Here is a 26,171-nt window from a genome sequence, read left to right as displayed (position 1 = left end):
ACCTCCGCCCGGCGTCACTTCCGCTCCCGCTCCCCGCTTCCGCTTCCGCCCCGCGCGCCGCACGCGGAGAGCCCGGGCCCGGCCGCGCCGCCGCCGCCGCCGCTGATTGGCTCCGGGGCGGCCCCCGCGGCGGGCGCTGATTGGCGGAGGGGGCCGGGGGAGGGGCGGGGCCAGGCGGCGCCATGCCGAAGCGAGGCCGGAAGGAGAACGGCGGCGACAAGGAGGGTGAGTGGCACCAGTATAAACCAGTACGGACCAGTACGGGCCGGTATGGGCCAGTGTAGACCAGTTGGGACCCCTGTGGGCTGGAACGGGCCGGTTGGGAGCGGTGTGAACCAGTATAAACCGGTATAGACCGGTATAGACCAGTATAAACCAGTATAGACCAGTATGAATAGACCAGTGTAGACCAGTATAGACCAGTTGGGACCAGTATGGACGGGTACGGGGCGGTTGGGACCGGTATAAACCAGTATAAACGAGTATAGACCGGTATAGACCAGTATAAACCAGTATAGACCAGTATAAATAGACCAGTGTAGACCAGTATAGACCAGTTGGGACCAGTATGGACGGGTACAGGGCGGTTGGGACCGGTATAGACCAGTATAGACCAGTATAGACCAGTATAAATAGACCAGTGTAGACCAGTATAGACCAGTTGGGACCAGTATGGACGGGTACGGGGCGGTTGGGACCGCTATAAACCAATATAAACCACTATAGACTGGCATAGACCAGTACAAACCAGTATAGACCAGTATAAATAGACCAGTGTAGACCACTATAGACCACTTGGGACCAGTATGGACGGGTACAGGGCGGTTTGGACCGGTATAAACCAGTATAGACTGGCATAGACCAGTACAAACCAGTAGAGACCAGTATAAGTAGACCAGTGTAGGCCAGTATAGACCAGTTGGGACCCTTATGGGCTGGTACGGGCCGGTTGGGATCGGTATAAACCACTATAAACCAGTTTAGACCGGCTGGGACCAGTATAAACCAGTATAAACCAGTTTAGACCAGTATAAACAGACCAGTGTAGGCCAGTATAGACCAGTTGGGACCAGTATGGACGGGTACGGGGCGGTTGGGACCGGTATAAACCAGTATAAACCAGTATAGACCGGTTGGGACCAGTATAAACCAGTACAAACCAGTATAGACCAGTATAAATAGACCAGTGTAGACCAGTATAGACCAGTTGGGACCAGTATGGACGGGTACGGGGCGGTTGGGACCGGTATGAACCAGTATAGACCAGTATAGACCAGTATAAACCAGTATAGGCCAGTATAAATAGACCAGTGTAGACCAGTATAGACCAGTTGGGACCAGTATGGACGGGTACGGGGCGGTTGGGACCGGTATAAACCAGTATAAACGAGTATAGACCGGTATAGACCAGTATAAACCAGTATAGACCAGTATAAATAGACCAGTATAGACCAGTTGGGACCAGTATGGACGGGTACGGGGCGGTTGGGACCGGTATAAACCAGTATAAACGAGTATAGACCGGTATAGACCAGTATAAACCAGTATAGACCAGTATAAATAGACCAGTGTAGACCACTATAGACCAGTTGGGACCAGTATGGACGGGTACAGGGCGGTATAAACCGGTATAAACGAGTATAGACTGGCATAGACCAGTACAAACCAGTAGAGACCAGTATAAGTAGACCAGTGTAGGCCAGTATAGACCAGTTGGGACCCTTATGGGCTGGTACGGGCCGGTTCGGACCGGTATAAACCAGTATAAACCAGTATAGACCGGTATAGACCAGCATAAACCAGTGTAGACCAGTATAAATAGACCAGTATAGACCAGTATAGGCCAGTTGGGACCCTTGTGGGCCGGTACGGGCCGGTTCGGACGGGTATGAACCAGTATAAACCAGTATAGACCAGTATAAGTAGACCAGTGTAGACCAGTATAGACCAGTAGGGACCAGTATGGACAGGTACGGGGCAGTTTGGGCCAGTATAAACCAGTATAAATGAGTACAGACCGGTATAGACCAGTATAAACCAGTATAGACCAGTTGGGACCCTTATGCACCGGTATGGGCCGGTTGGGACCAGTATAAACCAGTATAGACCAGTATAAACCAGTATAGACCAGTATAGATCAGTTGGGACCCTTATGGGCCGGTACGGGCTGGTTGGGACCGGTATTAAGCAGTATAAACCAGTACAGACCAGTATAGACCAGTATAAACCAGTATAGACCAGCATAAACCAGTATAGACCAGTTGGGACCAGTATGGACGGGTACGGGGCGGTTGGGACCGGTATAAACCAGTATAGACCGGCATAGACCAGTATAAACCAGTATAGACCACTATAAGTAGACCACTATACACCAGTATAGACCAGTTGGGACCGTTCTGGGCCGGTATGGGCCGGTTGGGACCAGTATAAACCAGTATAGACCGGTATAGACCAGTATAAGCCAGAGTAGACCAGTATAAGTAGACCAGTATAGACTAGTATGGGCCAGTATAGATCAGTAGGAGCTGGTATGGACCAGTAGAAACCAGTATAAACCAGTATAGACCAGTATAAACCAGTATAAGTAGACCAGTATAAACCAGTACGGACCAGTATGGACTGGTACAGGGTGGTGGGGACGGGTATAGACCAGTATAAACCAGTATAGAGCAGTACAGACCAGTATAAGCCAGTATAGACCAGTGTAAGTACACCAGTAGAGACCAGTATGGGCCAGTATAGATCAGTAGGGGCCTGTATGGACCAGTAGAGACCAGTATAAACCAGTATAGACCGGTATAGGCCAGTATAAACCAGTATAGACCAGTATAAATAGACCAGTATGGACCAGTACAGGCCAGTATGGGCTGGTATAGACCAGTATGGACCAGTATAAACCAGTAGGGGCCGCTCTGGGCCTGTGCAAACGGCTGGAGGGGGAGGGCACCAGTATGGACCAGTAGGGACCAGTTTAGACCAGTACGGGTCAGTGCGGACCAGTACAGACCAGTACAGACCAGTAAGGGTTAAGGGGACCAGTAAGGACCAGTACGGGGCACGGGGAGGGGGCTCCTCCCAGTGCCCCCCAGTGCCCCCCAGTCCCTCCCAGTCCCTCCCAGTATACCCCAGTATATCCCAGTCCTTCCCAGTCCCCTCCCAGTATCTCCCAGTCCCTCCCAGTCCCCTCCCAGTACCCCAAACCCCCCCCCAAAGCCCCCCAAACCCCTTTAAATCCCCCCCTAAACCCCCCCCCAAACCTCCCCCAGTCCCTCCCAGTTCCCTCCCAGTACATCCCAGTTCCCTCCCAGTATATCCCAGTATCCCCCAGTTCCTTCCCAGTACATCCCAGTACCACCAAAACCCCCCTAGACCCCCCAAATCCCCCCCAAACCCCCTCCCAGTCCCCCCCAGTGCCCTCCCGGTCCCTCCAGTTCCCTCCCAGTATATCCCAGTATCCCCCAGTTCCCTCCCAGTACATCCCAGTACCCCAAAACCCCCCAAACCCCCCCCAAACCCCTTCCCAGTCCTTCCCAGTCCCCTCCCAGTGTATCCCAGTACATCCCAGTTCCCTCCCAGTATCCCCCAGTCTCCTCCCAGTGCCTCCCAGTACATCCCAGTCCCTCCCAGTTCCCTCCCAGTATACCCCAGTATCCCCCAGTCTCCTCCCAGTCCACTCCCAGTACCCCAAAACCCCCGAAAAGCCCCCCGAACCCCCCCCGACCCCCCCCAAATCCCCCTATAACCCCCTCTGAGTCCCTCCCAGTTGCCTCCCAGTACATCCCAGTACATCCCAGTCCCCTCCCAGTATATCCCAGTATCCCCCAGTCTCCTCCCAGTATATCCCAGTCACCTCCCGGTCCCTTCCAAGTACCCCAAAACCCCCCAATTCCCCCTAAAACCCCCCCAAACCCCCTCCCAGTCCCTCCCAGTATATCCCAGTTCCCTCCGAGTAACCCCCAGTCTCCTCCCAGTCTCTCCCAGTCCCCTCCCAGTACCCCAAACCCCCCCAAACCCCCCTGAAACCCACCCCAAACCCCCTCCCAGTCCCCCCCAGTGCCCTCCCGGTCCCTCCCAGTCCCCTCCCAGTCCCTGCCAGTGCCCTCCCAGTATATCCCAGTATCCCCCAGTTCCCTCCCAGTACATCCCAGTACCCCAAAACCCCCCAAAACCCCCCCGAACCCCCCCCCAAATCCCCCCCAAACCCCCTCCCAGTCCCCCCCCCCAGTGCCCCCCAATGCCCTCCCAGTGCCCTCCCAGTATATCCCAGTATAGCCCAGTATATCCCAGTCCTTCCCAGTCCCCTCCCAGTATCTCCCAGTCCCTCCCAGTACCCCAAAACCCCCCCAAATCCCCCCCAAACCCCTTCCCGGTCCTTCCCAGTCCCCTCCCAGTATATCCCAGTCGCCTCCCAGTATATCCCAGTATACTCCAGTCTCCTCCCAGTATATCCCAGTCGCCTCCCAGTATATCCCAGTATACTCCAGTCTCCTCCCAGTATATCCCAGTCACCTCCCTGTACATCCTAGTCCCCCAAAACCCCCCCAAATCCCCCCCAAACCCCCCCCATAACCCCCCCAAACCCCCTCCCAGTGCCCCCCAGTCCCTGCCAGTCCCCTCCCAGTACATCCCAGCCCCTCCCAGTCCATCCCAGTGCCCTCCCAGTATATCCCAGTATCCCCCAGTTCCCTCCCAGTACATCCCAGTACCCCAAAACCCCCCAAAAGCCCCCCGAAACCCCCCCCAAATCCCCCCCAAACAGCCTCCCAGTCCCCCCCAGTCCCCCCCAGTGCCCCCCAGTGCCCTCCCAGTGCCCTCCCAGTATATCCCAGTATACCCCAGTATCTCCCAGTCCTTCCCAGTCCCCTCCCAGTATCTCCCAGTCCCTCCCAGTCCCCTCCCAGTACCCCAAAACCCCCCCAAATCCCCCCCAAACCCCTTCCCGGTCCTTCCCAGTCCCCTCCCAGTATATCCCAGTCGCCTCCCAGTATATCCCAGTATACTCCAGTCTCCTCCCAGTATATCCCAGTCACCTCCCAGTACATCGTAGTACCCCAAAACCCCCCAAATCCCCCCCAAACCCCCCCCATAACCCCCCCAAACCCCCTCCCAGTGCCCCCCAGTCCCTCCCAGTCCCTCCCAGTCCCCTCCCAGTCCCTCCCAGTCCCTCCCAGTATATCCCAGTAAGCCCAGTTCCCCCCCAGCGCCCGCCAAGCGCCCCCCCGCGGAGCCGTGTCCCTACGAGGACCCCCCCGCGCGCGAGGTGGCCCCGGGGGGCGCGGCCGCGTCCCTGCGCGTCGCCTCCTGGAACGTGGGCGGCCTGCGGGGCTGGCTGCGCAAGGGCGGCCTCCAGGTACGGTTTGGGGCGAATTCGGGGGATTTTGGGCAAATCGGGGGGTTGGGGGGGTTGGGGGGGTCGGGGGGGTTGGGGGGGTGAGGGGGGGGTTGGGGGGTTGGGGGTTTTGGGGGGGTTTTGGGGGGATTTGGGGGATTTATGGGGTTTTGGGGGAAATTAGGGGGTTTTTGGGGTTTGGGGTAATTTATGGGGTTTTTGGGGTTTGGGGGGGAAATTATGGGGTTTTGGGGGGTTGGGGGATTTGGGGGGATTTTGGGGGATTTAAGGGATTTAGGGGGTTTGGGGGATTTAGGGGGTTTTGGGGGGGTTTAGGGGGTTTGGGGGATTTATGGGGTTTTGGGGGAAATTATGGGTTTTTTGGGGTTGGGGGGGTTTATAGGGTTTTGGGGGGTTGGGGTTTCGGGGGCTTTTGGGGGTTCGGGGGAATTTAGGGGGTTTGGGGGTTTTGGGGGGGGTTTAAGGGATTTAGGGGATTTGGGGGAAATTATGGGGTTTTGGGGGGTGAGGGGGTTTGGGGAAATTTGGGGGGAATTTGGGGGATTTGGGGGAATTTTGTGGGTTTGGGGGTTGGGGGGATTTGAGGGGTTTGAGGGTTTTGGGGGGTTTGGGGGATTTGGGGGATTTATGGGATTGAGGGATTTGGGGGGGATTTCTAGGGTTTTGGGGATTCGGGTTTGGGGGGGATTTCTGGGATTCGGGGTGGATTTGGGGGGATTTATGGGATTTGGAGTGGATTTGGGGGATTTATGGGATTTGGGGGATTTGGGAGGGATTTATAGGGTTTTGGGGATTTGGGTTTTCGGGGGATTTATGGGATTTGGGGCATTTCTGGGATTGGGGGTGATTTCTGGGGATTCGGGGTGGATTCATGGGATTTGGGGGATTTGGGGGGGATTTATAGGGTTTTGGGGATTTGGGTCTTTGGGGGATTTCTGGGATTTGGGGGATTTCTGGGATTGGGGGTGGATTTATGGGATTTGAGGGATTTAGGGAGGATTTATAGGGTTTTGGGGATTTGGGTTTTCGGGGGATTTATGGGATTTGGGGCATTTCTGGGATTTGGGGCGATTTATGGGATTTGGGGGATTTGGGAGGGATTTATAGGGCTTTGTGGATTTCTGGGATTTGGGGGATTTCTGGGATTTGGGGCATTTCTGGGATTTGGGGGGCATTTCTGGGGCCGGGGGCGATTTCTGGGGACTGGGGGTGGATTTCCGTATTTTCGGGGCATGTTCCTGCGTTTTTAATTTCCCGGGGCGTATTTATGGGGTTTTTTTTGGGGTTTTTTTTTGGGGGCGCGTCAGTGGGTGCAGGAGGAGGCCCCGGACGTGCTGTGCCTGCAGGAGACCAAGTGCGCGGCCCCCGAGGTGCCCCCCGAGGTGCGGGCGCTCCCGGGGCTCCCCCACCAGTTCTGGGCCAGCCCCGAGGGGCGCCCGGGCTACAGCGGCGTCGGGCTGCTGGCCCGCCACGAGCCCCTCAGCGTCACCTACGGCATCGGTGAGACCCCCCCCCCAAAAAAACCCCGACCCCAAAACCCCACCCCGGGACCCCAAAACCCCACCCCGGGACCCAAAATAGCTCCCCGGGCTTCAAAACCCACCTTGAAGGACCTAGAACCTTCATAAATGGGCCCAAATTGGAGCTAAAGTGACCCAAAATATACACTGGGACAAGGAAGGGACCACCCTGACCCATAATTTTCTTGTAGGGGACCCCAAAACCCCACCCCGTAACCCCAAATAGCTCCCTGGGCTTCAGAAGCTACCTTGACGAACCTAGAACCTTCATAATTGAGCCCAAATTGGAGCTAAAGTGACCCAAATTGGAGCTAAAGTGACCCAAAATCTACCTCAGGACCACCAAGGGACCCCCCCGACCCCATAACTATCTTGTAGGGGTCCCCAAAACCCCACCCTGTAACCCCAAATAGCTCCCCAGGCTTCAGAAGCTACCTTGACGGACCTAGAACCTTGATAATTGAGCCCAAATTGGAGCTAAAGTGACCCAAATTGGTGCTAAAGTGACCCAAAATATACCCCAGGATCAGCAAGGGACCCCCCGACCCCATAACTATCTTGTAGGGGACCCCAAAACCCCACCCCGTAACCCCAAATAGCTCCCCGGGCTTCAGAACCTACCTTGACGGACCTAGAACCTTCATAACTGGACCCAAATTGCCCCAAATTAGAACTAAAGTAACCCAAAATTCACCCCAAAACCACCAGGTGACCCCCCAACCCCATAACTACGTCTCAAGGGACCCCAAAACCCGATCCCGTAACCCCAAATAGCTCCCCGGGCTTCAGAAGCTACCTTGAAGGACCTAGAACCTTCATAAATGGACTCAAATTGGAGCTAAAGTGACCCAAATTGGTGCTAAAGTGACCCAAAATCTACCCCAAAACCACCAGGTGACCCCCCTGACCCCATAACTACATCCCAAAGGACCCCAAAACCTGACCCCGTAACACCAAATAGCTCCCCGGGCTTCAGAAGCTACCTTGAAGGACCTAGAACCTTCATAACTGGACCCAAATTGCCCCAAATTAGAGCTAAAGTGACCCAAAATCCACCCTAGGAACACCAGATGACCCCCCCCAATCCCATAATTACGTCTCAAGGGACCCCAAATCCCGATCCCGTAACCCCAAATATCTCCCCAGGCTTCGAAACGCACCTTGAAGGACCTAGAACCTTCATAACTGGACCCAAATTGGAACTAAAGTGACCCAAATTGGTGCTAAAGTGACCCAAAATCTACCCCAGGATCACCAGGGGACCCCCCCGATCCCATAATTACGTCCCAAGGGACCCCAAACACTGACCCCGTAACCCCAAATAGCTCCTCGGGCTTCAGAAGCTACCTTGGAAGACCTAGAACCTTTATAACTAGACCCAAATTGGAGCTAAAGTGACCCAAAATATACCCCGGGGCAACCAAGGGACCCCCCCCGACCCCATAATTATGTCTCAAGGGACCCCAAAACCCGACCCCGTAACCCCAAATAGTTCCCCGGGATTCAGAAGCTACCTTAACGGACCTAGAACTTTCATAAATGGACCCAAATTGCCCCAAATTAGAACTAAAGTGACCCAAAATCCACCCTAGGAACACCAGGTGACCCCCCCAATCCCATAATTACGTCTCAAGCGACCCCAAAACCCCACCCTGTAACCCCAAATAGCTCCCCGGGCTTCAGAAGCTACCTTGAAGGACCTAGAACCTTCATAACTGGACCCAAATTGGAGCTAAAGTGACCCAAATTGGTGCTAAAGTGACCCAAAATCTACCCCAAAACCACCAGGTGACCCCCGTGATCCCATAACTACGTCCCAAAGGACCCCAAAACCCGACCCCGTAACCCCAAATAGCTCCCCGGGCTTCAGAAGCTACCTTGATGGACCTAGAACCTTCATAAATGGGCCCAAATTACCCAAAATTAGAGCTAAAGTGACCCAAAATCCACCCCAGGATCACCAAGGGACCCCCCAACCCCATAACTATTTTGTAGGGGACCCCAAAACCCGACCCCGTAACCCCAAATAGCTCCCTGGGCTTCAGAAGCTACCTTGATGGACTTAGAACCTTCATAACTGGACCCAAATTACCCAAAATTAGAGCTAAAGTGACCCAAAATCTACACTAGGAACACCAGGGGACCCCCCCGATCCCATAATTACGTCTCAAGGGACCCCAAATCCCGATCCCATAACCCCAAATATCTCCCCAGGCTTCAAAACCCACCTTGAAGGACCTAGAACCTTCATAAATGGACCCAAATTGGAGCTAAAGTGACCCAAATTGGAGCGAAAGTGACCCAAAATCTACCCCAGGACAACCAAGGGACCGCCCCGATCCCATAATTACGTCTCAAAGGACCCCAAAACCCGATCCCGTAACCCCAAATAGCTCCCCGGGCTTCAGAAGCTACCTTGACGGACCTAGAACCTTCATAACTGGACCCAAATTGGAGCTAAAGTGACCCAAATTGGAGCTAAAGTGACCCAAAATCTACCCCAGGATCAGCAAGGGACCCCCCTGACCCCATAACTATCTTGTACGGGACCCCAAAACCTCACCCCATAACCCCAAATATCTTCTCATGCTTCAGAACCTATCTTGAAGGACCTAGAACCTTCATAAAGTGACCCAAAGTAGAGCTAAAGTGACCCAAATTGGTGCTAAAGTGACCCAAAATCTACCCCAGGATCAGCAGGGGACCCCCCCGACCCCATAACTATCTTGTAGGGGACCCCAAAACCTGACCCCGTAACCCCAAATAGCTGCCCGGGCTTCAGAAGCTACCTTGATGGTCCTAGAACCTTCATAACTGGACACAAATTACCCAAAATTAGAGCTAAAGTGACCCAAAATCCACACTAGGAACACCAGGGGACCCCCCCGATCCCATAATTACGTGTCAAGGGACCCCAAAACCCCACCCCGGGACCCCAAATAGCTCCCCGGGTTTCGGAACCTACCTTGACGGACCTAGAACCTTCATAATTGAGCCCAAATTGGAGCTAAAGTGACCCAAATTGGAGCTAAAGTGACCCAAAATCTACCTCAGGACCACCAAGGGACCCCCCTGACCCCATAACTATCTTGTAGGGGTCCCCAAAACCCCACCCTGTAACCCCAAATAGCTCCCCAGGCTTCAGAAGCTACCTTGATGGACCTAGAACCTTCATAACTGGACCCAAATTACCCAAAATTAGAGCTAAAGTGACCCAAAATCCACACTAGGAACACCAGGGGACCCCCCCGATCCCATAATTACGTCCCAAAGGACCCCAAAACCCCACCCCGGGACCCCAAATAGCTCCCCGGGCTTCAGAAGCTACCTTGGAGTACCTAGAACCTTCATAACTGGACCCAAATTGGAGCTAAACTGACCCAAAATCTACCCTGGGACAAGGAAGGGACCCCCTGACCCCATAACTATCTTGTAGGGGACCCCAAAACCCAACCCTGTAACCCCAAATAGCTCCCCGGGCTTCAGAAGCTACCTTGAAGAACCTAGAACCTTCATAACTGGACACAAATTGCCCCAAATTAGAGCTAAAGTGACCCAAAATCCACCCTAGGAACACCAAATGACCCTCCCCAATCCCATAATTACGTCTCAAGGGACCCCAAATCCCGATCCCGTAACCCCAAATATCTCCCCAGGCTTCGAAACCCACCTTGAAGGACCTAGAACCTTCATAACTGGATCCAAATTGGAGCTAAAGTGACCCAAATTGGTGCTAAAGTGACCCAAAATCTACCCCAGGATCACCAGGGGACCCCCCCGATCCCATAATTACGTCTCAAGGGACCCCAAACACTGACCCCGTAACCCCAAATAGCTCCCCGGGCTTCAGAAGCTACCTTGAAGGACCTAGAACCTTCATAACTGGACCCAAATTGCCCCAAATTAGAGCTAAAGTGACCCAAAATCCACCCTAGGAACACCAGGTGACCCCCCCCAATCCCATAATTACGTCTCAAGGGACCCCAAATCCCGATCCCATAACCCCAAATATCTCCCCAGGCTTCAAAACCCACCTTGAAGGACCTAGAACCTTCATAAATGGACCCAAATTGGAGCTAAAGTGACCCAAATTGGTGCTAAAGTGACCCAAAATCTACCCCAGGATCACCAAGGGACCCCCACGATCCCATAATTACGTCTCAAGGGACCCCAAAACCCCACCTCGTAACCCCAAATATCTCCCCGGGCATCAAAACCCACCTTAAAGGACCTAGAACCTTCATAATTGAGCCCAAATTGGAGTGAAAGTGACCCAAATTAGAACTGAAGTGACCCCAAATCCACCCCAGGACCACCAAGGGACCCCCCTGACCCCATAACTATCTTGTAGGGGACCCCAAATCCCGACCCCGTAACCCCAAATAGCTCCCCGGGCTTCAGAAGATACCTTGGAGGATCTAGAACCTTCATAAATGGACCCAAATTGGAGCGAAAGTGACCCGAAATCTACCCCAGGACAACCAAGGGACCCCCCCGATCCCATAATTACGTCTCAAGGGACCCCAAAACCCCACCCCAGGACCCCAAATAGCTCCCCAGGCTTCAGAATCTACCTTGGAGGACCTAGAACCTTCACAACTGGACCCAAATTGGTGCTAAAGTGACCCAAAATCTACCCCAAAACCACCAGGTGACCCCCGTGATCCCATAACTACGTCCCAAAGGACCCCAAAACCCGACCCCGTAACCCCAAATAGCTCCCCGGGCTTCAGAAGCTACCTTGATGGACCTAGAACCTTCATAAATGGGCCCAAATTACCCAAAATTAGAGCTAAAGTGACCCAAAATCCACCCCAGGATCACCAAGGGACCCCCCAACCCCATAACTATTTTGTAGGGGACCCCAAAACCCAACCCCGTAACCCCAAATAGCTCCCTGGGCTTCAGAAGCTACCTTGATGGACTTAGAACCTTCATAACTGGACCCAAATTACCCAAAATTAGAGCTAAAGTGACCCAAAATCTACACTAGGAACACCAGGTGACCCCCCCGATCCCATAATTACGTCTCAAGGGACCCCAAATCCCGATCCCATAACCCCAAATATCTCCCCAGGCTTCAAAACCCACCTTGAAGGACCTAGAACCTTCATAAATGGACCCAAATTGGAGCTAAAGTGACCCAAATTGGAGCGAAAGTGACCCAAAATCTACCCCAGGACAACCAAGGGACCCCCCCGATCCCATAATTACGTCTCAAAGGACCCCAAAACCCGATCCCGTAACCCCAAATAGCTCCCCGGGCTTCAGAAGCTACCTTGACGGACCTAGAACCTTCATAACTGGACCCAAATTGGAGCTAAAGTGACCCAAATTGGAGCTAAAGTGACCCAAAATCTACCCCAGGATCAGCAAGGGACCCCCCTGACCCCATAACTATCTTGTACGGGACCCCAAAACCTCACCCCATAACCCCAAATATCTTCTCATGCTTCAGAACCTATCTTGAAGGACCTAGAACCTTCATAAAGTGACCCAAAGTAGAGCTAAAGTGACCCAAATTGGTGCTAAAGTGACCCAAAATCTACCCCAGGATCAGCAGGGGACCCCCCCGACCCCATAACTATCTTGTAGGGGACCCCAAAACCCCACCCTGTAACCCCAAATAGCTCCCCAGGCTTCAAAACCCATCTTGACGGACCTAGAACCTTCATAATTGAGCCCAAATTGGAGCTAAAGTTACCCAAATTGGAGCTAAAGTGACCCAAAATCTACCTCAGGACCACCAAGGGACCCCCCTGACCCCATAACTATCTTGTAGGGGACCCCAAAACCCCACCCCGTAACCCCAAATACCTCCCCGGGCTTCAGAAGCTACCTTGATGGACCTAGAACCTTCATAAATGGACCCAAATTAGAGCTAAAGTGACCCAAAATCTACCCCAAAACCACCAGGTGACCCCCCTGACCCCATAACTACGTCCCAAAGGACCCCAAAACCCCACCCCGTAACCCCAAATAGCTCCCCGGGCTTCAGAAGCTACCTTGAAGGACCTAGAACCTTCATAACTGGACCCAAATTGGAGCTAAAGTGACCCAAATTGGTGCTAAAGTGACCCAAAATCTACCCCAAAACCACCAGGTGACCCCTGTGATCCCATAACTACGTCCCAAAGGACCCCAAAACCTGACCCCGTAACCCCAAATAGCTCCCCAGGCTTCAGGAGCTACCTTGGAGGACCTAAAACCTTCATAAATGGACCCAAATTGGAGCTAAAGTGACCCAAAATCTACCCCAGGATCACCAAGGGACCCTCCCGATCCCATAATTACGTCTCAAAGGACCCCAAAACCCCACCCCGGGACCCCAAATAGCTCCCCGGGCTTCAGAACCTACCTTGAAGGACCTAGAACCTTCATAATTGGACCCAAACTGGAGCTAAAGTGACTCAAAATCCACCCTGGGACAAGGAAGGGACCCCCCTGGCCCCATAACCATCTTGTAGGGGACCCCAAAACCCCACCCTGTAACCCCAAATAGCTCCCGAGGCTTCAGAACCTACGTTGAAGGACCTAGAACCTTCATAAATGGACCTAAATTGGAGCTAAAGTGACCCAAATTGTTGCTAAAGTGACCCAAAATCTACCTCAGGACAACCAAGGGACCCCCCTGACCCCATAACTATCTTGTAGGGGACCCCAAAACCTGACCACGGGACCCCAAATAGCTCCCCAGGCTTCAGAAGCTACCTTGACGGACCTAGAACCTTCATAACTGGACCCAAATTGCCCCAAATTAGAACTAAAGTGACCCAAAATTCACCCCAAAACCACCAGGTGACCCCCCAATCCCATAACTACATCCCAAAGGACCCCAAAACCCCACCCCATAACCCCAAATAGCTCCCCGGGCTTCAGAAGCTACCTTGAAGGACCTAGAACCTTCATAACTGGACCCAAATTGGAGCTAAAGTGACCCAAATTGGTGCTAAAGTGACCCAAAATCTACCCCAGGATCACCAGGGGACCCCCCCGATCCCATAATTACGTCCCAAGGGACCCCAAACACTGACCCCGTAACCCCAAATAGCTCCTCGGGCTTCAGAAGCTACCTTGGAGGACCTAGAACCTTTATAACTGGACCCAAATTGGAGCTAAAGTGACCCAAAATATACCCCGGGGCAACCAAGGGACCCCCCCCGACCCCATAATTATGTCTCAAGGGACCCCAAAACCCGACCCCGTAACCCCAAATAGTTCCCCGGGATTCAGAAGCTACCTTGGAGGACCTAGAACTTTCATAAATGGACCCAAATTGCCCCAAATTAGAACTAAAGTGACCCAAAATCCACCCTAGGAACACCAGGTGACCCCCCCAATCCCATAATTACGTCTCAAGCGACCCCAAAACCCCACCCTGTAACCCCAAATAGCTCCCCGGGCTTCAGAAGCTACCTTGAAGGACCTAGAACCTTCATAAATGGACCCAAATTCAAGCTAAAGTGACCCAAATTGGTGCTAAAGTGACCCAAAATCTACCCCAAAACCACCAGGTGACCCCCGTGATCCCATAACTACGTCCCAAAGGACCCCAAAACCTGACCCCGTAACCCCAAATAGCTCCCCAGGCTTCAGGAGCTACCTTGGAGGACCTAAAACCTTCATAAATGGACCCAAATTGGAGCTAAAGTGACCCAAAATCTACCCCAGGATCACCAAGGGACCCTCCCGATCCCATAATTACGTCTCAAAGGACCCCAAAACCCCACCCCGGGACCCCAAATAGCTCCCCGGGCTTCAGAACCTACCTTGAAGGACCTAGAACCTTCATAATTGGACCCAAACTGGAGCTAAAGTGACTCAAAATCCACCCTGGGACAAGGAAGGGACCCCCCTGGCCCCATAACCATCTTGTAGGGGACCCCAAAACCCCACCCTGTAACCCCAAATAGCTCCCGAGGCTTCAGAACCTACGTTGAAGGACCTAGAACCTTCATAAATGGACCTAAATTGGAGCTAAAGTGACCCAAATTGTTGCTAAAGTGACCCAAAATCTACCTCAGGACAACCAAGGGACCCCCCTGACCCCATAACTGTCTTGTAGGGGACCCCAAAACCTGACCACGGGACCCCAAATAGCTCCCCAGGCTTCAGAAGCTACCTTGACGGACCTAGAACCTTCATAACTGGACCCAAATTGCCCCAAATTAGAACTAAAGTGACCCAAAATTCACCCCAAAACCACCAGGTGACCCCCCAATCCCATAACTACATCCCAAAGGACCCCAAAACCCCACCCCATAACCCCAAATAGCTCCCCGGGCTTCAGAAGCTACCTTGAAGGACCTAGAACCTTCATAACTGGACCCAAATTGGAGCTAAAGTGACCCAAATTGGTGCTAAAGTGACCCAAAATCTACCCCAGGATCACCAGGGGACCCCCCCGATCCCATAATTACGTCCCAAGGGACCCCAAACACTGACCCCGTAACCCCAAATAGCTCCTCGGGCTTCAGAAGCTACCTTGGAGGACCTAGAACCTTTATAACTGGACCCAAATTGGAGCTAAAGTGACCCAAAATATACCCCGGGGCAACCAAGGGACCCCCCCCGACCCCATAATTATGTCTCAAGGGACCCCAAAACCCGACCCCGTAACCCCAAATAGTTCCCCGGGATTCAGAAGCTACCTTGGAGGACCTAGAACTTTCATAAATGGACCCAAATTGCCCCAAATTAGAACTAAAGTGACCCAAAATCCACCCTAGGAACACCAGGTGACCCCCCCAATCCCATAATTACGTCTCAAGCGACCCCAAAACCCCACCCTGTAACCCCAAATAGCTCCCCGGGCTTCAGAAGCTACCTTGAAGGACCTAGAACCTTCATAAATGGACCCAAATTGGAGCTAAAGTGACCCAAATTGGTGCTAAAGTGACCCAAAATCTACCCCAAAACCACCAGGTGACCCCTGTGATCCCATAACTACGTCCCAAAGGACCCCAAAACCTGACCCCGTAACCCCAAATAGCTCCCCAGGCTTCAGGAGCTACCTTGGAGGACCTAAAACCTTCATAAATGGACCCAAATTGGAGCTAAAGTGACCCAAAATCTACCCCAGGATCACCAAGGGACCCTCCCGATCCCATAATTACGTCTCAAAGGACCCCAAAACCCCACCCCGGGACCCCAAATAGCTCCCCGGGCTTCAGAACCTACCTTGAAGGACCTAGAACCTTCATAATTGGACCCAAACTGGAGCTAAAGTGACTCAAAATCCACCCTGGGACAAGGAAGGGACCCCCCTGGCCCCATAACCATCTTGTAGGGGACCCCAAAACCCCACCCTGTAACCCCAAATAGCTCCCGAGGCTTCAGAACCTACGTTGAAGGACCTAGAACCTTCATAAATGGACCTAAATTGGAGCTAAAGTGACCCAAATTGTTGCTAAAGTGACCCAAAATCTACCTCAGGACAACCAAGGGACCCCCCTGACCCCATAACTATCTTGTAGGGGACCCCAAAACCTGACCACGGGACCCCAAATAGCTCCCCAGGCTTCAGAAGCTACCTTGACGGACCTAGAACCTTCATAACTGGACCCAAATTGCCCCAAATTAGAACTAAAGTGACCCAAAATTCACCCCAAAACCACCAGGTGACCCCCCAATCCCATAACTACATCCCAAAGGACCCCAAAACCCCACCCCATAACCCCAAATAGCTCCCCGGGCTTCAGAACCTACCTTGAAGGACCTAGAACCTTCATAACTGGACCCAAATTGGAGCTAAAGTGACCCAAATTGGTGCTAAAGTGACCCAAAATCTACCTCAGGACCACCAAGGGACCCCCCTGAACCCATAACTATCTTGTAGGGGACCCCAAAACCCCACCCCGGGACCCCAAATAGCTCCCCGGGCTTCAGAAGCTACCTTGATGGACCTAGAACCTTCATAACTGGACCCAAATTGCCCCAAATTAGAGCTAAAGTGACCCAAAATCCACCCTAGGAACACCAGGTGACCCCCCCCAATCCCATAATTACGTCTCAAGGGACCCCAAATCCCGATCCCATAAACCCAAATATCTCCCCAGGCTTCAAAACCCACCTTGAAGGACCTAGAACCTTCATAACTGGATCCAAATTGGAGCTAAAGTGACCCAAATTGGTGCTAAAGTGACCCAAAATCTACCCCAGGATCACCAGGGGACCCCCCCGATCCCATAATTACGTCCCAAGGGACCCCAAACACTGACCCCGTAACCCCAAATAGCTCCTCGGGCTTCAGAAGCTACCTTGAAGGACCTAGAACCTTTATAACTGGACCCAAATTGGAGCTAAAGTGACCCAAATTGGTGCTAAAGTGACCCAAAATCTACCCCAGGATCACCAGGGGACCCCCCCGATCCCATAATTACGTCCCAAGGGACCCCAAACACTGACCCCGTAACCCCAAATAGCTCCTCGGGCTTCAGAAGCTACCTTGAAGGACCTAGAACCTTTATAACTGGACCCAAATTCAAGCTAAAGTGACCCAAAATATACCCCGGGACAAGGAAGGGACCCCCCCGACCCCATAACTATCTTGTAGGGGACCCCAAAACCTCACTCCATAACCCCAAATAGCTCCCTGGGCTTCAGAAGCTACCTTGATGGTCCTAGAACCTTCATAACTGGACCCAAATTGCCCCAAATTAGAGCTAAAGTGACCCAAAATCCACCCTAGGAACACCAGATGACCCCCCCCAATCCCATAATTACGTCTCAAGGGACCCCAAATCCCGATCCCGTAACCCCAAATATCTCCCCAGGCTTCGAAACCCACCTTGAAGGACCTAGAACCTTCATAACTGGACCCAAATTGGAGCTAAAGTGACCCAAATTGGTGCTAAAGTGACCCAAAATCTACCCCAGGATCACCAGGGGACCCCCCCGATCCCATAATTACGTCCCAAGGGACCCCAAACACTGACCCCGTAACCCCAAATAGCTCCTCGGGCTTCAGAAGCTACCTTGGAGGACCTAGAACCTTTATAACTGGACCCAAATTGGAGCTAAAGTGACCCAAAATATACCCCGGGGCAACCAAGGGACCCCCCCCGACCCCATAATTATGTCTCAAGGGACCCCAAAACCCGACCCCGTAACCCCAAATAGTTCCCCGGGATTCAGAAGCTACCTTGGAGGACCTAGAACTTTCATAAATGGACCCAAATTGCCCCAAATTAGAACTAAAGTGACCCAAAATCCACCCTAGGAACACCAGGTGACCCCCCCAATCCCATAATTACGTCTCAAGGGACCCCAAAACCCCACCCCGGGACCCCAAATAGCTCCCCGGGCTTCAGAAGCTACCTTGAAGGACCTAGAACCTTCATAAATGGACCCAAATTCGAGCTAAAGTGACCCAAATTGGTGCTAAAGTGACCCAAAATATTCCCCAGGATCACCAAGGGACCCCCCCGACCCCATAACTATCTTGTAGGGGACCCCAAAACCCAACCCCGTAACCCCAAATAGCTCCCCGGGCTTCAGAAGCTACCTTGACGGACCTAGAACCTTCATAACTGGACCCAAATTTCCCCAAATTAGAGCTAAAGTGACCCAAAATCTACCCTAGGAACACCAGGGGACCCCCCCCAATCCCATAATTACGTCTCAAGGGACCCCAAATCCCGATCCCATAACCCCAAATATCTCCCCAGGCTTCAAAACCCACCTTGAAGGACCTAGAACCTTCATAAATGGACCCAAATTGGAGCTAAAGTGACCCAAATCGGTGCTAAAGTGACCCAAAATCTACCCCAGGATCACCAAGGGACCCCCACGATCCCATAATTACGTCTCAAGGGACCCCAAAACCCCACCTCGTAACCCCAAATATCTCCCCGGGCATCAAAACCCACCTTAAAGGACCTAGAACCTTCATAATTGAGCCCAAATTGGAGTGAAAGTGACCCAAATTAGAACTGAAGTGACCCCAAATCCACCCCAGGACAACCAAGGGACCCCCCCGACCCCATAACTATCTTGTAGGGGACCCCAAATCCCGACCCCGTAACCCCAAATAGCTCCCCGGGCTTCAGAAGATACCTTGGAGGACCTAGAACCTTCATAAATGGACCCAAATTGGAGCGAAAGTGACCCGAAATCTACCCCAGGACAACCAAGGGACCCCCCCGATCCCATAATTACGTCTCAAGGGACCCCAAAGCCCCACCCCGTAACCCCAAATAGCTCCCCAGGCTTCAGAATCTACCTTGGAGGACCTAGAACCTTCACAACTGGACCCAAATTGGTGCTAAAGTGACCCAAAATCTACCCCAAAACCACCAGGTGACCCCCCTGACCCCATAACTACGTTCCAAAGGACCCCAAAACCTGACCCCGTAACCCCAAATAGCTCCCCGGGCTTCAGAAGCTACGTTGAAGGACCTAGAACCTTCATAACTGGACCCAAATTGCCCCAAATTAGAACTAAAGTAACCCAAAATTCACCCCAAAACCACCAGGTGACCCCCCGACCCCATAACTACGTCTCAAGGGACCCCAAAACCCGATCCCGTAACCCCAAATAGCTCCCCGGGCTTCAGAACCTACCTTGAAGGACCTAGAACCTTCAAAAATGGACCCAAATTGGAGCTAAAGTGACCCAAATTGGTGCTAAAGTGACCCAAAATCTACCCCAAAACCACCAGGTGACCCCCCTGACCCCATAACTACGTCCCAAAGGACCCCAAAACCTGACCCCGTAACCCCAAATAGCTCCCCGGGCTTCAGAAGCTACCTTGAAGGACCTAGAACCTTCATAACTGGACCCAAATTGCCCCAAATTAGAGCTAAAGTGACCCAAAATCCACCCTAGGATCACCAAGGGACCCCCCAACCCCATAACTATTTTGTAGGGGACCCCAAAACCCGACCCCGTAACCCCAAATAGCTCCCCGGGCTTCAGAAGATACCTTGATGGACTTAGAACCTTCATAACTGGACCCAAATTACCCAAAATTAGAGCTAAAGTGACCCAAAATCTACACTAGGAACACCAGGTGACCCCCCCGATCCCATAATTACGTCTCAAGGGACCCCAAAACCCCACCCCGGGACCCCAAATAGCTCCCCGGGCTTCAGAAGATACCTTGAAGGACCTAGAACCTTCATAAATGGACCCAAATTGGAGCGAAAGTGACCCGAAATCTACCCCAGGACAACCAAGGGACCCCCCCGATCCCATAATTACGTCTCAAAGGACCCCAAAACCCAACCCTGGGACCCCAAATAGGTCCCCGGGCTTCAGAACCTACCTTGACGGACCTAGAACCTTCATAAATGGACCCAAATTGGAGCTAAAGTGACCCAAAATCTACCCCAGGATCAGCAGGGGACCCCTCCGACCCCATAATTACATCTCAAGGGACCCCAAAACCCCACCCCGGGACCCCAAATAGCTCCCCGGGCTTCAAAACCCACCTTAAAGGACCTAGAACCTTCATAACTGGACCCAAATTGCCCCAAATTAGACCTAAAGTGACCCAAAATCCACCCAGGACCACCAAGGGACCCCCTGACCCCGTAACCTCATCCCAGTAGACCCCAGTTGCCACTGGTTGACCCCTCAGCTGCCACCAGTAGACCCCAAACCCCTTCAGTTTCCACCAGTTGACCCCAAAACCCTTTGGTGGCCACCACTGACCCCAAAACCCTTTCTGTAGACCCTTGGTGGCCACCATTGACCCCAGAATCCTTTAGTGGCCACCAGCAGACCTTTGGTTGCCCCACTGACCCCAAAACCCTTTGGTGGCCACCAGTAGACCCCTGGTTGCCCGTTGACCCCAAAACCCTTCGGTTTCCACCAGCAGACCCCAAAACCCTTCAATTGCCGCCATTGACCCCAAAACGCTTTGGTGGCCATCACTGATCCCAAAACCCTTTCTGTAGACCCTCGGTGGCCACAACTTGCCCCTGCTGGCCACCTGTAGACCCTCGGTGGCCACCACTCTCCCCCTGTGTCCCCCCCCCCCGCCGTCCCCCCGCAGGTGACCCCGAGCACGACGCCGAGGGCCGGGTGGTGACGGCCGAGGTCCTCCAAAAGAGTTCCCCAAACCCTTTGGTTGCCACCAGTAGACCCCTGGTGGCCACCATTGACCCCAAAACCCTTCAGTTTCCACCAGGAGACCCTAGAACCCTTTGGTGGCCACCAGTAGACCCCTGGTTGCCCCGTTGACCCCAAAACCCTTCGGTCACCACCATTGACCCCAAAACCCTTCGGTTGCGATCAGTTGACCCCAGAATCCTTTGGTGGCCACCAGCAGACCCCTGGTTGCCCCGTTGACCCCAAAACCTTTCAGTCACCGCCATTGACCCCAAAACCCTTCGGTTGTGATCAGTTGACCCCAAAACCCTTTGGTGGCCACCCATAGACCCTTGGTGGCCACCACTTTCCCGTTGGTTGCCCCATTGACCCCAAAACCCTCTGGTGGACACCAGTAGACCCTTGGTTGCCATGTTGACCCCGAAACCCTTTGGTGGCCACCAGTAGACCCCTGGTTGCCCCATTGACCCCACAACCCTTTGGTGGCCACCAGTTGACCCCAAAGTACCACCATTGACCCCAAAACCCTTCAGTTTCCACCAGTAGACCCCAAAACCCTTTGGTGGCCACCAGTAGACCCCTGGTTGCCCCATTGACCCCACAACCCTTCAGTCACCACCATTGACCCCAAAACCCTTCGGTTGCCACCAGTAGACCTCCTGGTTGCCCAGTTGACCCCAAAATCCTTTGGTGGCCACCAGTAGAGCCCTGATAGCCCCATTGACCCCAAAGCCCTTTGGTGGCCACCAGTAGAGCCCTGGTTGCCCCATTGACCCCACAACCCTTCAGTTCCCACCAGTAGACCCCAAAACCCTTTGGTTGCCGCCAGTAGAGCCCCGGTTGCCCCGTTGACCCCAAAACCTTTTGGTTGCCACCATTGACCCCAAAACCCTTCAGTTTCCACCAGTAGACCCCAAAACCCTTCAATTGCCGCCATTGACCCCAAAACCCTCTGTTGGCCACCATTGACCTCAAAAACCTTTCGTAGCCACCCGTGGACCCCCGGTGGCCACCGCTCTCAGCCTGCCCCCCCTCCCGCAGGTGACCCCGAGCACGACGCCGAGGGCCGGGTAGTGACGGCCGAGTTCCCGTCCCTCTTCGTGGTGGCCGCCTACGTGCCCAACTCGGGCCGGGGCCTGGCCCGCCTGGCGTACCGGCAGCGCTGGGACCGCGCCTTCCGCTCCTACCTCACCCGCCTGGACGCCCGCAAGCCCGTGGCCGTCTGCGGCGACCTCAACGTGGCCCACGCCGAGATCGACCTGCGGCACCCGCGGGCCAACCGCCGCTCGCCGGGCTTCACCCAGGAGGAGCGGGACGGCTTCGGGGCGCTGCTCGAGGCCGGCTTCATCGACACCTTCCGGCACCTGTACCCGGCCGTGCCGCACGCCTACACCTTCTGGACCTACCTGGGGGGCGCGCGGAGCCGCAACGTGGGCTGGCGCCTCGACTACTGCGTGGTGTCGCGGCGCCTGGCCGGGGCGCTGTGCGACAGCAAGATCCGCAACAAGGTGATGGGGAGCGACCACTGCCCCGTGGTGCTCTACCTGGCCCTATAACGGCCCTATAACGGCCCTATAGTGGCGCCCTGTAACGATCCTGCAAGTTGGTCCCGTAACGACCCCGTAAGTTGTCCTGTAACGGCCCCGTAAGGTCGTCCTGTAACGATCCTACAAGTTGGTCCTATAATGACCCTGTAAGATGCCCTATAACGGCCCTATGGGGTCATCCTGTAACGATCCTACAAGTTGGTCCTATAACGACCCCGTAAGATGTCCTATAACGGCCCTATAAGGTCGTCCTGTAGCGATCCCGTAAGGTCGTCCCGTAATGACCCTATAAGGCCATCCTGTAACGATCCCGTAAGCTCGTCCTATAACGACCCCATAAGATGTCCTAAAATGACCCTATAAGGTCATCCTGTAACGACCCCATAACTCGTCCGAAAATGACTCCTATAAGGTCGTCCTATAACGACCCCCAAAATCACCCCAGAACGACCCTATAAGGTCATCCCATAATGACCCCCAAAATCACCCCAGAACGACCCTATAAGGTCATCCCATAATGACCCTATAAGGTCGTCCTATAACGACCCCAAAAATCACCCCAAAACGACCCTATAAGGTTGTCCTGTAACGATCCCATAAATCATCCCATAACGACCCCATAAGATCATCCCATAACGACCCCGTTATTTCATCCCATAACGACCCCGTAAGATCATCCCATAACGACCCCATTAGTTCATCCCATAACGACCCCGTAACTCACCCCATAACGACCCCATAAGCTGCTCCCATTGGGTTTGGGTCTTGAGTTGGGTTCAATGTGAACCCGTTTGCCCCAAATCCCCCCAAATCCCCCCCAAATCCCCATAAACGAGCTCAACGTGTTCTTAATGGGGTCGCCCTGGTCTTTATGGGGTCTTGGTGGTCGTTACGGGGTCGTCGGGGCGGTTATGGGGTGGCCCCGTACCCGCTGCTGCGCGGTGTCGCGGCGCCTGGCCGGGCGCTGTGCGACAGCAAGATCCGCAACAAGGTGATGGGGAGCGACCACTGCCCCGTGGTGCTCTACCTGGCCCTATAACGGCCCTATAACGGCCCTATAGTGGCGCCCTGTAACGATCCTGCAGGTTGGTCCTGTAACGACCCCGTAAGATGCCCTATAACGGTCCTGTAAGGTCGTCCTGTAACGATCCCGTAAGGTCGTCCCGTAATGACCCTATAAGGTCATCCTGTAACGACCCCGTAACTGGTCCCAAAACGACCCTATAAGGCCATCCTGTAACGATCCCGTAAGCTCGTCCTATAACGACCCCATAAGATGTCCTAAAATGACCCTATAAGGTCATCCTGTAACGACCCCATAACTCGTCCGAAAATGACCCTATAAGGTCGTCCTATAACGACCCCCAAAATCACCCCAGAACAACCCTATAAGGTCATCCCATAATGACCCTATAAGGTCGTCCTATAACGACCCCAAAAATCACCCCCAAAACGACCCTAGAAGGTTGTCCTATAACGATCCCATAAATCATCCCATAACGACCCCATTAGTTAATCCCATAACGACCCCATTAGTTCGTCCCATAACGACCCCGTTATTTCATCCCATAACGACCCCGTAAGATCATCCCATAACGACCCCATTAGTTCATCCCATAACGACCCCGTAACTCACCCCATAACGACCCCATAAGCTGCTCCCATTGGGTTTGGCCCTTGGGTTGGGTTCAGTGTAAACCCGTTTGCCCCAAATCCCCCCAAATCCCCCCCAAATCCCCATAAACGAGCTCAACGTGTTCTTAATGGGGTCGCCCTGGTCTTTATGGGGTCTTGGTGGTCGTTACGGGGTCGTCGGGGCGGTTACGGGGTGGCCCCGTACCCGCTGCTGCGTGGTGTCGCGGCGCCTGGCCGGGCGCTGTGCGACAGCAAGATCCGCAACGGGGTGATGGGGAGCGACCACTGCCCCGTGGTGCTCTACCTGGCCCTATAACGGCCCTATGGGGTCGTCCTGTAACGATCCTGCAGGTTGGTCCCGTAACGACCCCGTAAGTTGTCCTATAACAGCCCTATGGGGTCGTCCTGTAACGATCCTACAAGTTGGTCCTGTAACGACCCCGTAAGATGTCCTATAACGGCCCTATAAGGTTGTCCTGTAGCGATCCCGTAAGGTCGTCCCGTAATGACCCTATAAGGTCATCCTGTAACGACCCCATAACTCGTCCGAAAATGACCCTATAAGGTCATCCTATAACGACCCCCAAAATCACCCCAGAACGACCCTATAAGGTCATCCTATAACGACCCCCAAAATCACCCCAGAACGACCCTATAAGGTTTTCCCATAATGACCCTATAAGGTCGTCCTATAACGACCCCAAAAATCACCCCAAAACGACCCTATAAGGTTGTCCTATAACGATCCCATAAATCATCCCATAACGACCCCATTAGTTCATCCCATAACGACCCCGTTATTTCATCCCATAACGACCCCGTAAGATCATCCCATAACGACCCCATTAGTTCATCCCATAACGACCCCGTAAGATCATCCCATAACGACCCCGTTATTTCATCCCATAACGACCCCGTAAGATCATCCCATAACGACCCCATTAGTTCATCCCATAACGACCCCGTAACTCACCCCATAACGACCCCATAAGCTGCTCCCATTGGGTTTGGCCCTTGGGTTGGGTTCAATGTGAACCCGTTTGCCCCAAATCCCCCCAAATCCCCCCAAATCCCCCCAAATCCCCATAAACGAGCTCAACGTGTTCTTAATGGGGTCGCCCTGGTCTTTATGGGGTCTTGGTGGTCGTTACGGGGTCGTCGGGGCGGTTACGGGGTGGCCCCGTACCCGCTGCTGCACGGTGTCGCGGCGCCTGGCCGGGCGCTGTGCGACAGCAAGATCCGCAACGGGGTGATGGGGAGCGACCGCTGCCCCGTGGGGCTCTGCCTGGCCCTATAACGGCCCTATAACGGCCCTATGGGGTCGTCCTGTAACGATCCTGCAGGTTGGTCCCGTAACGACCCCGTAAGTTGTCCTGTAACGGCCCCGTAAGGTCGTCCTGTAACGATCCCGTAAGGTCGTCCCGTAATGACCCTATAAGGCCATCCTGTAACGATCCCGTAAGCTCGTCCTATAACAACCCCATAAGATGTCCTATAGTGGTCCTATAAGGTTGTCCTGTAACAACCCCATAACTCGTCCCAAAATGATCCTATAAGGTCGTCCTATAACGACCCCATAAATTCATCCCATAACGGCCCTATAAGGTCATCCCATAATGACCCTATAAGGTCGTCCTATAACGACCCCAAAAATCACCCCAAAACGACCCTATAAGGTTGTCCTATAACGATCCCATAAATCATCCCATAACGACCCCATTAGTTCATCCCATAACGACCCCGTTATTTCATCCCGTAACGACCCCGTAAGTTGTCCTGTAACGGCCCTATAAGGTCGTCCTGTAACGACCCCGTAAGGTCGTCCCGTAATGACCCTATAAGGTCATCCTATAAGGACCCCATAAGTTTGTCCTATAACGACCCCATAAATCGTCAAAATGAGGTCGACGTGTTCCTTACGGGGTCATCGGGCTCCTTATGGGGTCGCGGGGGTTGTTACGGGTCGTGGGGGTCCCATAAAGCTCCTCTTGGCCCTAAATCCGCCCTAAATGGGGTCATTGGGGTCTTTATGGGGTCATCGGGGTCTTTATAGGGTCATTGGG

General features: G+C 53.5%; 1 protein-coding gene across 5 annotated transcripts; it reads left to right on the top strand.

Moving 5' to 3' along the window:
• The first annotated feature begins 27 nt into the window (after window positions 1-27).
• Window positions 28-25,218, top strand: LOC136789503 (DNA repair nuclease/redox regulator APEX1-like). 5 transcript variants are annotated; one of them, XR_010828226.1, is made up of 6 exons: window positions 28-225; window positions 5,202-5,350; window positions 6,658-6,850; window positions 20,871-20,914; window positions 22,012-22,837; window positions 24,627-25,218. XR_010828226.1 is itself a non-coding variant. In XM_066989552.1 (5 exons), exons 1-5 carry the CDS (start codon window positions 183-185, stop codon window positions 22,480-22,482), a joined length of 861 nt encoding a protein of 286 aa, XP_066845653.1. In that variant the 5' UTR covers window positions 28-182; the 3' UTR covers window positions 22,483-25,000. The 5 variants fall into 5 exon arrangements, 3 of the variants coding, with proteins under 3 accessions (XP_066845653.1, XP_066845651.1, XP_066845652.1); XR_010828225.1 differs by having other exon boundaries at window positions 22,012-23,050; window positions 23,939-25,000; XM_066989552.1 differs by having other exon boundaries at window positions 6,697-6,850; window positions 22,012-25,000.
• Window positions 25,219-26,171: the final 953 nt, after the last annotated feature.

This window comes from Anser cygnoides, unplaced genomic scaffold (assembly GCF_040182565.1).
Source record: "Anser cygnoides isolate HZ-2024a breed goose unplaced genomic scaffold, Taihu_goose_T2T_genome scaffold_52_1, whole genome shotgun sequence".
Taxonomy (NCBI): Eukaryota; Metazoa; Chordata; class Aves; order Anseriformes; family Anatidae; genus Anser; species Anser cygnoides.
This window is presented reverse-complemented; position numbering and strand designations above follow the sequence as displayed.

Bases quoted from the DNA above. Each gene is read 5' to 3' on its own strand.
- LOC136789503 (XM_066989551.1), top strand. From the start codon at position 183: ATGCCGAAGCGAGGCCGGAAGGAGAACGGCGGCGACAAGGAGG. The intron at 5,351-6,657 runs GTACGGTTTGGG...GGGGCGCGTCAG, and splicing joins TGCGCAAGGGCGGCCTCCAG to TGGGTGCAGGAGGAGGCCCC. The intron at 6,851-21,967 runs GTGAGACCCCCC...CCCCTCCCGCAG, and splicing joins CAGCGTCACCTACGGCATCG to GTGACCCCGAGCACGACGCC.